Raw genomic sequence first — 13,276 nt, forward strand, 5'->3', positions numbered from 1 at the left:
ATGGTCCATTGTAAGTACAATTTTCAGTGTTTCAAAAATTCGTCAAAATTGTAAAAATAATAATTTCTGTAGACAATGTCCCAATGAAGCTACATAAAAAAATTGAAATTAATCCAACCAGTACTTTTCAGAGAAGAAGATTGTTGAAATGTAGACACTGGTGACATTTTGAGTTTGACCCTTTAAGTTCAGTCAAGGTCAAAGGTCATGGACCCAAATGAAAGTCCATATATGACTTCCTATAAGGGCTCAACAGTACCTATATTGATAACTTGAACCATTTTCATGTTATAACCCATCAATATACGGCCTAGTATAAGTAAAGGCAAATTTTTTAACATTTCAAAAATTCATCAAAAATTTAAAAAATCGATTTTTTTCCAATCTGTGGACAAAATTTACATCCAAGATCCACACAAAATATGTGAATTTAAAAATGAAAAACTGAAAGATAAAATCCAGTAGTGGAGTTTTTCACTGTAGATGGATATAGAATGTACAAACCTCAGATGTAAATGTACAAATGTTTAATGTACTGGTGCAAAGTAAAACCTACACTGACAGAGGCAACAGAGTAGGAAAAATATGGCCCATTATAAGTAAAGCCTAATTTTCAATATTTCAAAAATTTGTCAAAACTTTGAAAATTATAATTTCTATAGACACTGTCCCAAGGAAGCTACATCATTTTTTTCATATTCATCTGACCAGTAGTTTCAGAGAAGAGGATTGTTGAAATCTGGACATTGGTGACATTTTGAGTTTGACCCTTCAAGTTCAATCAAGGTCAAAGGTCATGGACCCAAATGAAAGTCCATATATGACTTCCTATCAGGGCTCAACAGTACCGATATTGATAACTCGAAACATTTTCATGTTATAACCCATCAAAATATGGCCTAGTATAAGTAAAGGCAAATTTTTTAACATTTCAAAAATTCATCAAAAATTTTAAAAATCGATTTTTTTCCAAACTATGGACAAAATTTACATCCAAGATCCACACAAAATATGTGAATTTAAAAATGAAAAACTGAAAGATAAAATCCAGTAGTGGAGTTTTTCACTGTAGATGGATATAGAATGTACAAACCTCAGATGTAAATGTACAAATGTTTAATGTACTGGTGCAAAGTAAAACCTACACTGACAGAGGCAACAGAGTAGGAAAAATATGGCCCATTATAAGTAAAGCCTAATTTTCAATATTTCAAAAATTTGTCAAAAGTTTGAAAATTATAATTTCTATAGACACTGTCCCAAGGAAGCTACATATTTTTTTTATATTCATCTGACCAGTAGTTTTGGAGAAGATTGTTGAAATCTAGACATTGGTGACATTTTGAGTTTGACCCTTTAAGTTCAATCAAGGTCAAAGGTCATGGACCTAAATGAAAGTCCATATATGACTTCCTATCGGTGCTCAACAGTAACTACATTGATAACTCGAAACATTTTCATGTTATAACCCATCAAAATGCGGCCTAGTATAAGTAAAGGCAAATTTTTAACATTTCAAAAATTCATCAAAAATTTTAAAAATCGATTTTTTTTCCAAACTATGGACAAAATTTACATCCAAGATCCACACAAAATATGTGAATTTAAAAATGAAAAACTGAAAGATAAAATCCAGTAGTGGAGTTTTTCCACTATAGATGGATATAGAATGTACAAACCTCAGATGTAAATGTACAAATGTTTAATGTATTGGTGCAAAGTAAAACCTACACTGACAGAGGCAACAGAGTAGGAAAAATATGGCCCATTATAAGTAAAGCCTAATTTTCAATATTTCAAAAATTTGTCAAAAGTTTGAAAATTATAATTTCTATAGACACTGTCCCAAGGAAGCTACATATTTTTTTTTATATTCATCTGACCAGTAGTTTTGGAGAAGATTGTTGAAATCTAGACATTGGTGACATTTTGAGTTTGACCCTTTAAGTTCAATCAAGGTCAAAGGTCATGGACCTAAATGAAAGTCCATATATGACTTCCTATCGGTGCTCAACAGTAACTACATTGATAACTCGAAACATTTTCATGTTATAACCCATCAAAATGCGGCCTAGTATAAGTAAAGGCAAATTTTTAACATTTCAAAAATTCATCAAAAATTTTAAAAATCGATTTTTTTCCAAACTATGGACAAAATTTACATCCAAGATCCACACAAAATATGTGAATCTAAAAATGAAAAACTGAAAGATAAAATCCAGTAGTGGAGTTTTTCCACTATAGATGGATATAGAATGTACAAACCTCAGATGTAACTGTACAAATGTTTAATGTATTGGTGCAAAGTAAAACCTACACTGACAGAGGCAACAGAGTAGGAAAAATATGGCCCATTATAAGTACAGCCTAATTTTCAATATTTCAAAAATTTGTCAAAAGTTTGAAAATTATAATTTCTATAGACACTGTCCCAAGGAAGCTACATCATTTTTTTTTATATTCACCTGACCAGTAGTTTCAGAGAAGAGGATTGTTGAAATCTGGACATTGGTGACATTTTGAGTTTGACCCTTCAAGTTCAATCAAGGTCAAAGGTCATGGACCCAAATGAAAGTCCATATATGACTTCCTATCAGGGCTCAACAGTACCTATACTGATAACTCGAAACATTTTCATGTTATAACCCATCAAAATATGGCCTAGTATAAGTAAAGGCAAATTTTTTAACATTTCAAAAATTCATCAAAAATTTAAAAAATCGATTTTTTTCCAATCTGTGGACAAAATTTACATCCAAGAGCCACACAAAATATGTGAATTTAAAAATGAAAAACTGAAAGATAAAATCCAGTAGTGGAGTTTTTCATTATAGATGGATATAGAATGTACAAACCTCAGATGTAACTGTACAAATGTTTAATGTATTAGTGCAAAGTAAAACCTACACTGATAGAGAAGGAAACGTCTGATAATAATACTCCTGATAATCTAGTGCACATCACTAAACCAAACCTGCCTATTTTTCCTCCCTCAGCGTGGTGTTAGCATACCGTCGTCCTTCGCGCTCCTCTCTGACTCAGCGCCGTTTATCTGACCGTGGAGCGTGAAGCCGGCGATAACGTTTGAGCGGTGTCAGAGATTTTGACGTTCTTATCGTCGGGGCCCGCTGCCGGCCGGGGCCCGAGCCCAGCTTAGGGCTGCTGTGTGTCAAACGCCTCCGTCCCTGCTCAGGTCATTTATTACAGTAGACTCAATCTGATATCTGGTCAGAGAGTGGACAGCCGGCCCCGCAGCCCATCCATCCCGGCATCAGGAGACACATCCACGATTTCCATTATGATAGCGAGCGCAAAGGGCCGGTGCTTAAAGCAGTAATAAACGCAGGATCGTTCACACAAACACGGTCAATGACGAGGCAGGGGCAACTTTTAAGAAATTAACTCTAAAGGTTATTAAAGCTTTCATATCTACAGGCTTTAACCCAGTGGTTCCCAACCTTTTTTGGCAGCATGACACAATTAAAATAGAACATAAGAGTAAAAAAAAAAAAAAAAAAAAAAAATATAACACAAGAGCAAAGACTATACACCACACCAGTGTTTTCCAACCTTTTTTGGCCCGTGACGCCCATTTTAACATCACAAATTTCTAGCGACCCCAGACATTCAAAATGGAGACTTTTTTTTTTGCTAAAATAATTTGTTTTTGATCACGTAATAGGTTTCTACAGGGTGGGGAAACAAAATTTACAATGAACATTTAGTTGTTTTTTCTCAGCAGGCACTACGTCAATTGTTTTGAAACCAAACATATATTGACGTCATAATCATACCTAACACTATTATCCATACCTTTTCAGAAACTTTTGCCCATATGAGTAATCAGGAAAGCAAACGTCAAAGAGTGTGTGATTTGCTGAATGCACTCGTCACACCAAAGGAGATTTCAAAAATAGTTGGAGTGTCCATAAAGACTGTTTATAATGTAAAGAAGAGAATGACTATGAGCAAAACTATTACGAGAAAGTCTGGAAGATACTATTAAAGAAGAATGGGACAAGTTGTCACCCGAATATTTGAGGAACACTTGCGCAAGTTTCAGGAAGCGTGTGAAGGCAGTTATTGAGAAAGAAGGAGGACACATAGAATAAAAACATTTTCTATTATGTAAATGTTCTTGTGGCAAATAAATTCTCATGACTTTCAATAAACTAATTGGTCATACACTGTCTTTCAATCCCTGCCTCAAAATATTGTAAATTTTGCTTCCCCACCCTGTATACTATGTTGCAAATAAATGTTAATTTTAGACGACATTTAGTCTATATAATGTATATTATTATGGACGGAGGCAGAAAAGCCAGGTGTAGCCATATCAATCATGTATGCAAAAGATCAATGAAGATGCTTGGCATACTGAGAAAAGCTTGTCCCCCGATTCATCACTCTGCTCACTTGACTTTGTATTATAGTTTTCCGTTTCCATATATGAATTACTGCAATATCGTCTGGTCAGGAACTTATCCAACTTGTCTTAGCAAACTCTCAATAACCCAGAAGAGATTCCTGAGAACAATCTCACTGTCTAGTAGATACGAACCATCTGCACCAATTTTTAGGAAATATTCAATACTACCCGTTCATGAACTCAGTGTTTATCACTCATGTTTATTTGTGCACAACTTTATCAATAATAAGCAAGATCTTCCGGATACTTTTCATAATTTTTTTAGGTTTTTCATCCGATTTACATTTATACTCAACTAGACATAGCGACAATCTTCATTTACCCTTTTGTCGAACATCTGGTCATCAATTTAATATTTTATTTAGAGGTCCTAAATTGTGGAACAATCTAGACATGTCTCTGAAGTCTATATTATCATTTACATCTTTCAAAAACATCTCCTGTCCTGACTTTTTCAGTGTTTTCTATACTGTTATTTGTTGTTTAATTATTGTTTTCTTATGTTTGTACATTTTATTTTCTATTTATAGTAGATAATGGGAGTGGAACTCTGTACAAGCTCTTTGGGCTTCGTTCCCTCCCTGCACTGTTTTTATTGTGCTAAATAAATAAATACAAATAAATACTAATACAAATAGATTACTGCAAAAAGTGAGAATTTTATTTTATGTTATGTCAGTCCAGCTTGTATTTACAAGGCTGCAAATTAATACTGAACAAACATTAACTCAAACTATGAATTATGAAAGAGCTGCAGCATCTGAAACCGGCCACAATGAACATTCAATCAATCAATCAATCAATTACAAAATTATTACAACAGTTAAAATGGACAATTCATTTACAAGTAGGGGTGTTAGAAAATATCGGTTCTGCAATATATCACGATATTTCATTTCACGATACTGTATTGATACTAAAAGTACTGTATCGGTATTTTTAGGTATGTATTCAAATGCAGATATGGAAGAGGGTCATTTTTGTTTTTTTGGGATTCAGTGCAGAAAAAGTTGAAAATAACACAGTGTCTTAGGTGTTACAGGTGAGCTACAGCCCATGAATACAGACAAACAAACCCTCCTGATTGCAACGTTCTAAAACCAGCCATGGGAGGATTGAGAAACTGAATCACTGGTGACACCATCAGCCACTTCGACACAAGCTGAGATGGTCCACAGCGGCAATCATTACCTGACATTACCTACAATCTCACAACAATTGTCTGGATGGGCTTCAACAGTATCTACACATCAGGGTAGTCCATTCTTATCAACCTAGGAGACATGTGTTGACTATTTGAGCACAGTGGAGCCTGTTTAACCCATAAAGACCCAGTGCTACTTCAGTGGCAGTTCCCAAATTAATGTTTCTCTTTATTCAACCTTTCATGAGCGATTTATCACCGTTTATTACAATATTATCCTCTGTATTTTGCTTTTTTTTTTCCGGTGAAAAGCATGTATTTTCCCATTTTTATTTTAAAGATTATGTGGATGTTCATAAAAGCTCAGATTTAAATTGAGGGTTATTATATCAAAAACAGAGAAAACTGAAGAAAAAAATGACTTTTGCAGTAAAATATATCAATAACTGAACATAAACCAAGTATCTACATCCACTCGATTTTTGCCAACATGAATATAAAGATAACTCTGCAGCACCCGGAGGGTTCAAATCCAAACTTTATGAACTGTTAGGGTCCAAATACACAAATAAATGAACCACAGACTAATAAAAGTGGGCTTAGCAAAATATGACTCCTTTAAATATGACACATTAAACATTAAAACTCTGCACAGATCAGGCCTGGTGTCAGTCCTAATCATTCAGACATTTTTAACGATACCAATTACACCTATGAGTTTTCTGCCAAATCAAAATATCTGTTTTGAAAAAGTCTATTACACAATACATGACACATCCTGTTTTATACTATAAAGGTTCATACACATTTTTCGAGGTCAAATTCAAGCACTATTAACCCTTTCATGCATAGTGGTCACTACAGTGGACAGCTATTCTACAGCTGTCCTCTTGTATATTCATGGATTTTGTTGTTCTTTTCGTTGTTGCTTTTTTTAACACATATCTTTATTAAAGTTTTAAGACACTACATATCTTTTCTGACATGAATTGGTAACATTATGTACAGGGTGGGGAAGCAAAATTTACAATGAACATTTAGTTGTTTTTTTCTCAGCAGGCACTACGTCAATTGTTTTGAAACCAAACATATGTTGATGTCATAATCATACCTAACACTATTATCCATACCTTTTCAGAAACTTTTGCCCATATGAGTAATCAGGAAAGCAAACGTCAAAGAGTGTGTGATTTGCTGAATGTACTCGTCACACCAAAGGAGATTTCAAAAATAGTTGGAGTGTCCATAAAGACTGTTTATAACGTAAAGAAGAGAATGACTATGAGCAAAACTATTAGGAGAAAGTCTGGAAGATACTATTGAAGAAGAATGGGAGAAGTTGTCACCCGAATATTTGAGGAACACTTGTGCAAGTTTCAGGAAGCGTGTGAAGGCAGTTATTGAGAAAGAAGGAGGACACATAGAATAAAAACATTTTGTATTATGTCCATTTTCTTGTGGCAAATAAATTCTCATGACTTTCAATAAACTAATTGGTCATACACTGTCTTTCAATCCCTGCCTCAAAATATTGTAAATTTTGCTTCCCCACCCTGTAGATCTCTCCTGATCATAAACCCCCAGAATTACAAGCCCTCCCCATAGTTTTCACACAATTTATCAGTAAACACATGTTTCTGTGCGTCAAAAATTAAACGTGTGGTGTCCAGCTGAGTGGACATTTTTGCAACTTCATGAAAAATAGGTTCATAAGAATTTTTTTTTTTTTCATTATTATTTTTTTATGTTTTTTTTTTTTTTTTTTTAATTTTTAAAATTATTTTTATTTTGTTCTATTTAGTTGTATTTATTTTTCAGAAGAAAATTTTCAATCGCATTGTTTTTTTCATGCTTAAAGAGGAATAAAAACACTCAGGAAAAAATTTTGATTAAGGATCTCATAATTCATGCATGAAAGGGTTAAGGGTGATTTTCAAAATTTTCCAACACAGCACCTTATCGCTGGGGTAAAACACATATCTACAAGAATACATATACTGATGATTATTTTTTTCACTTTTGATCACAATGATGTATACTGTACTATGCTATAAACATCTAAAATTACATTTCATAATAGAAAAAAGTTCTGAAATTAAAGAACATAAAGTTTTATCCTAAAAAATAGAAGCCACTTTGCGTTCTTCAGACAGAGACAAAGATTAAGATAAAAAATGTACCTGGAGTCGACCTGAGAACACCCACTAATTTTCTTTTTTGACATGAAGTTTTATTTTTCTAAATGCATCACCTCTCTGTAAGTAGCTTTGGCTTGAGTTAATATTAAAAATTAACAAATAAATCACATCACAGAATTATAATTGCAAACACTAAAATTTAAGCAATTTTTAGACCTTGAAAACACAACATTGAAATTCAAGCATTTTCAAGGATTTCAAGCACCCGTACATACCCTGACCATACTCCTGTAGCTGTATCTTCAAGCTTCAGGTGGACTGATTAAATATTTATGAAATCACAAAATATATTGCATCGCTGTCTACTTTTATCATTGGAAGAAAATGAAATCACAGGCAGATTAATTGTAAAACCTTGAGGGAACTGATGCACCCTACTGAATATATACAGTGAGGTGAATGAAATGAAACAAATGCATATTAACTTACTTGATGCACGACGCTCTGTCGCTTTTCCTGTACTTGAACATGCAGAGAGATTTTTTTTTCTGCACACCGGCTATTAATACTGAAATGTGCTGATGCAGTGATTCTATAAATATTTCACTGGTCAGTTACAAAGTGCTCCTGTGCTAACGTGTCATGATTCAGAGGCTATCAGATGAAGTTTTACATGCTGTCTCTGATGGCTGAATGTGATTTGTTTTGATCCCTCGCTGTCTCAGTGGGTGACAGATAACGGGTGTCAAGCAGCCTGACTGCATCTCCGCCGCAGACAGATTACCTGCCGCAGCAGCCTATGACGCGCCGCCGCCACCGTCCACACGCAGAAAAAAAAAGGGGAGTCGAAAAAACCCATTTAAACACCAAAAAAACGGCCGTAAACACATGCACATTCACGACACCTGTAAGAAAGTCTTACCTGCAAACCCCTCATTTACAGTCTGGAAGTGTTTCAGGGATGTTACTGACCTGCCTGAACTGAAAGAGGCTTCTCCAGGAGGAAGACGGTCTGTTTCCAGTGAGTCTTCATGACCTGAGGACCGGTGGAGAACATCACCTGGGATCATAAAACGCAGGAAAGAATAACGATAATGAATGGAACCATCTCAAACAGTCACTCATTCATTCATTCATTCATTCATTCACTACAGCATGCAAAGAAGTAAATAAAAAGAAGTAATACAAATAACTGACTGAAATTTAGCCAGCAATTTACCTTAATATGCATATTGATAATTAACAAGATGGGTCATTCAAGGCCAACTCATCCAAAATTTGGGACTTTTCCCAGTTAATTTTTTCTAGACAAACTACACATGAAAATCTATATTTAACCTATTGAGACCCAGGAAAGTACACATTTTGGCTTTTTTTCCAGTTAAATAATTGCCTATATTGGAAACATCATGATGCAACAGTTTTTTCAGATGCATTTTATTATTATTATTTATTTTTTTTGTAAAAAGCTTTGAAACTCATGTCCACAAACATGGAGAGAAAACCCATAGCTAGGTCTTAGGAGATTAACCCTTTCATGCATAGTGGTCACTACAGTGGACAGTTACTCTACAGTTTTACTCTTGTATATTCATGAGTTTTGTTGTTTTAGTTCCATATCAACCAACACAGTGGACACTTATGCATCATCTCATGAACTGCAATTCATACCATTATTGTAACTTTGCTGTTCTTGATTGGTTCTTGAGTAGAAATCAATTGTTAATATTTATTTTTTGCATATTATCTCCATGAGGTGAGTAATAACTACTATTAGAATATGTTAAAGTGTGAGAAAACATCAGATTAGCTGCATTAAACATGGTTTCATTTCACTGTTTTTATATCACTTTATGATATTGGGTTTTAAATACATGTTTCTTTGCTTCAAGAATAAAATTCATGGTGTAGCTGAGTGGACATTTTTTTAACTCCATGAAAAACAGGTTGATTTTTAAAAAAATTCAATCACATTGGGTTTTTTTTCATGCCTAAAGAGGAATAAAAACACTCAGGAAAAAAAATCTTGATTAAGGTTCTCATAATTCATGCATGAAAGGGTTAATTAAAAATCCAATTACCCCACTTAATACATGTTTTTAGTTCTGAAAAGTTTGACTCCTGTCCTTTATTTTTTTCAATTCTCCAGTTTCTACAATGTCATTAGTTGATTGGTGGCGACTAGAGGTACCACACCCACAAATATTAAATCAACCAATCAGGTGGCAGAAGCTTAATACACTTAGGATATTTAACAGAATGATAATAAATGAAGAAAAAGTGTCAAAACAAATACACTTCAAATTGAGCCTACCGGGAAAATAAGTGGTGAAAATATCTTAATGTGTTTTTTATTTTTAGGCCCGAGCCAAGTAAAGCCGGCGCAGGGCCTATTGAGTCTGCAGTGGGCGCATGGGGACGAAATCGCCAGTGACGCGGTCGCCTTTCGTCACTGTCGCCACTCTCACACATATTCACATTCACGGCACTGAGACCTTTCTGACGATGTATATGACATGTGCACAAATCGCATATTTACACCTGCTCAGAATGAATGGGAGTCAATGGGACACGCCCACTCGGGGTCAGTCACATGTGTGTAAGTGCACGACAGGTGACATCTGACCCCACAGACATGTGGGGGACCTCGAGAACTTTCAAAAAAGGGCAAATACGTGGTTGCCATAGAAACGGCTATATTGTTCTTGCTCAGATTATTATTATTATTATTATTTTTTTCTTATTTTTCTTTCTCCTGCGCTTTGAGCTCAATTTTGACCCTCTGAACATTTACGAAAACTCACCAAATTTTGCCTAAAATTCAGAAGTGTGAGAAATTGAATTTACATATAGGTTTCATAGATGTCGGTAAAGAAATGTTGCGGCAGCGCCCCCTTGAAAAGTGGAAATGCATTGCGCCAATGGGAGCGCGTCCAACATAAAGTTTGTGGTAGAGCCATGAAAATCGGTAGACAGATTTATCATGAGGAGACAAACAAAAAATATTATTATGGCCACGCCCCTAAACCAACCTTTAGTCGGCCATATTGGATTGAAATTTCCAAAATGCTGAGTCAGCGTTTTCGCTGAAGTTGTATTTTAACTATCTCCTACTAAGCCGTTTGGCCGAATGAGCTCAAAATCGGTGTACAGTATCTAGAGAAGTGGGGCATCAAAAGTTAGCCGAATTTTTTGAATCGGCATCACCGTTTTTGTGTGACAAGGTTGCAAACTTTGCAAAGTTTTTTCGAAAATTTACCATCATAAAAATTGCTTCAGCTAAGACATAGGAACAGCAATTTGGCTGAAATTTGACTCAGACGTCCATCTCCCACGCCTACACCCATTTATTAAAAGAAATTGAAATTTCGCACTATAGCGCCCCCTACAAATGTACATTTACAAAAATGACATCAGTTCGGACATACGAACACCGATTTGGCTCAAATTTGACTCAGACATCTGTCTCAAAGGCCTACACCTATTTATCAAAAGAAACTGAAATTTTGCACTACAGCGCCCCCTACAAAAATTTTTAATATTTTTTATTAAAACTGCTTCAGTTCGGACATACGAACACCAATTTGGCTCAAATTTGAGTCAGACGTCTATCTCCCAGGCCTACACCCATTTATCAGAAAAATTTTAAATTCGGCACCATAGCGCCCCCTACAATGTTACCTTTACGAAAATTACTTCATGTTAGACATGCGAACACCAATTTGGCTCAAATTTGAATCAGTGTTCAATCTCCCAGGCCTACACCCATTTATCAAAAGAAATTGCCACTTCGCTCAGTAGCGCCCCCTACAAATTTACCTTCACGAAAATTGCATCAGTTCAGACATACGAACACCGATTTGGCTCAAATTTGACTCAGTGGTACATCTCACAGGCCTACACCCATTCAGTGGAACAAATTGAATTTTTGCTCATAGCGCCCCCTACAGATTTATATATACAAAATTTTGTTCAGTTCGGACATACGAACACTGATTTGTCTCAAATCAATTGTCAATGTCCCAGGCCTAAACCCATTCATTAGAAGACACAAAATTTGGGGCTACAGCGCCACCTGCTGAACGATGAGCATACTTCCACTGGACGTGCCCTTGGCGAGGGCCTTTAGATGCCGCTTGCGGCTTTAATTTTGTTTGTTTTTTGTTTTTTTCAGCTCTGCAGTTTAATTTTGTGAGATGTTCGGTCTGTTTTTAATGCTGGACCAAATAAAATCTACAGTAAAACTACATACAGTGTAATTTTGGTAGCAAGAAAATGAAAACTAGTGACATAATCAGTTTTCATCTTCCTTCCTTTCATTCATTTATTAATTTCAAGATTTTTCAATTGAAAGAAAATCATCCACTTTCATTCATGTCATACCTGCAGACATTCAGCCATCACTATGGACAAGAACACATTCTGTCCTTTCCAATTCAGTCCATTTAAAAACTTAGAACTAAAAACCTTCTGGACTTGGAAGGCCTTGGAGAGTTGACATGGAAATGACCCTGACATATTCCAAGCATAATGGCTCTTTATTAACAACATCCTTAATATCAAGAAACAGTAATTAATATAATACTGAGGGAAAACTGTTAGCTCATGACCAGAAGCTGCAGGATAAGGTCATACAGTTAATATGTCCTTTCAAATGTGTCATAAAAAGCCAATATGCAACTAATCTGTATGCTAATAAGCAATTAGTTAATGTTAATATATGTAGCCCAAATTATCTTGCAATATTTTCGCATATATTGCGCTACACTTGCTCAAACAGGTCTGTGACAGTCATAAAATTTTAGACTGTCAAATATAATTTCAATGAGCAATTTAACTTCTATTCATTTAATATGTCTTTTATAGTACAAACTAAATAACATACATGAAGACTCATTTATTGAGACTGGATCACAGGATGTGTCAATAGCTGCTCACTGAAATGTCGGTTGAATATTAGAAGTTTTAGAAGGAGTATTAGTATTAAGTATTATTTAATGTTAGAAGGAGTGTGAATCTAAGGTCAAATGGGGAATCTAAGGCTGTGGAAATAGTGATGAAATATGACATTTGTGTTAGTTTCATTCACCTGTTTTCATCCAGGCGATTGGAAACCATCATCCCTCTGGCAGTTTGTACTACCACTGTTTTGTGTCCATAGTGCTTAGTTTTTAGCTGTAATTTGTTGCTGTAGAAGTTGCTTTAAGAGCCCCTATGTATTGTGCAACATAGTAATCTACAGTCGCGGAAAAAACTATTAGACCATCCCTTGTTTTCTTCAATTCCTTGTTCATTTTAATGCCTGGTACAACTAAAGTTACAAATATAATGATAACAACAAAAATAGCTCTTAAGAGTTTAATTTCAGAGCTGATGTCTATCCATTTTCCATTGTTTTCTTGATAATAAACAAAATCACTTCAGTTCTTACATCAATATCTATGGCATTGTACTGACAAAAACAGTGCTTTTAGGCATTCCATGTTTTCTTTTCTGTCTGTTTTAGTCACATGATTCACACAGGAGTTAGTAGTGGATTGCATAACCGTTGTTTTTGATGACTTT

General features: G+C 35.0%; 1 protein-coding gene across 1 annotated transcript in view; it reads right to left on the reverse strand.

Moving 5' to 3' along the window:
* Positions 1–13,276, reverse strand: part of prmt3 (protein arginine methyltransferase 3) — a 142,103-nt gene that overhangs the window by 19,850 nt on the left and 108,977 nt on the right. The window contains exon 15 of the mRNA XM_030131078.1: positions 8,684–8,771. Within this exon, the coding sequence (XP_029986938.1) occupies positions 8,684–8,771 (88 nt within the window). The remainder of the gene's footprint in view (positions 1–8,683; positions 8,772–13,276) is intronic.

The sequence above is a fragment of the Sphaeramia orbicularis genome, chromosome 3 (genome assembly GCF_902148855.1).
Source record: "Sphaeramia orbicularis chromosome 3, fSphaOr1.1, whole genome shotgun sequence".
In the NCBI taxonomy this organism is placed as follows: domain Eukaryota; kingdom Metazoa; phylum Chordata; class Actinopteri; order Kurtiformes; family Apogonidae; genus Sphaeramia; species Sphaeramia orbicularis.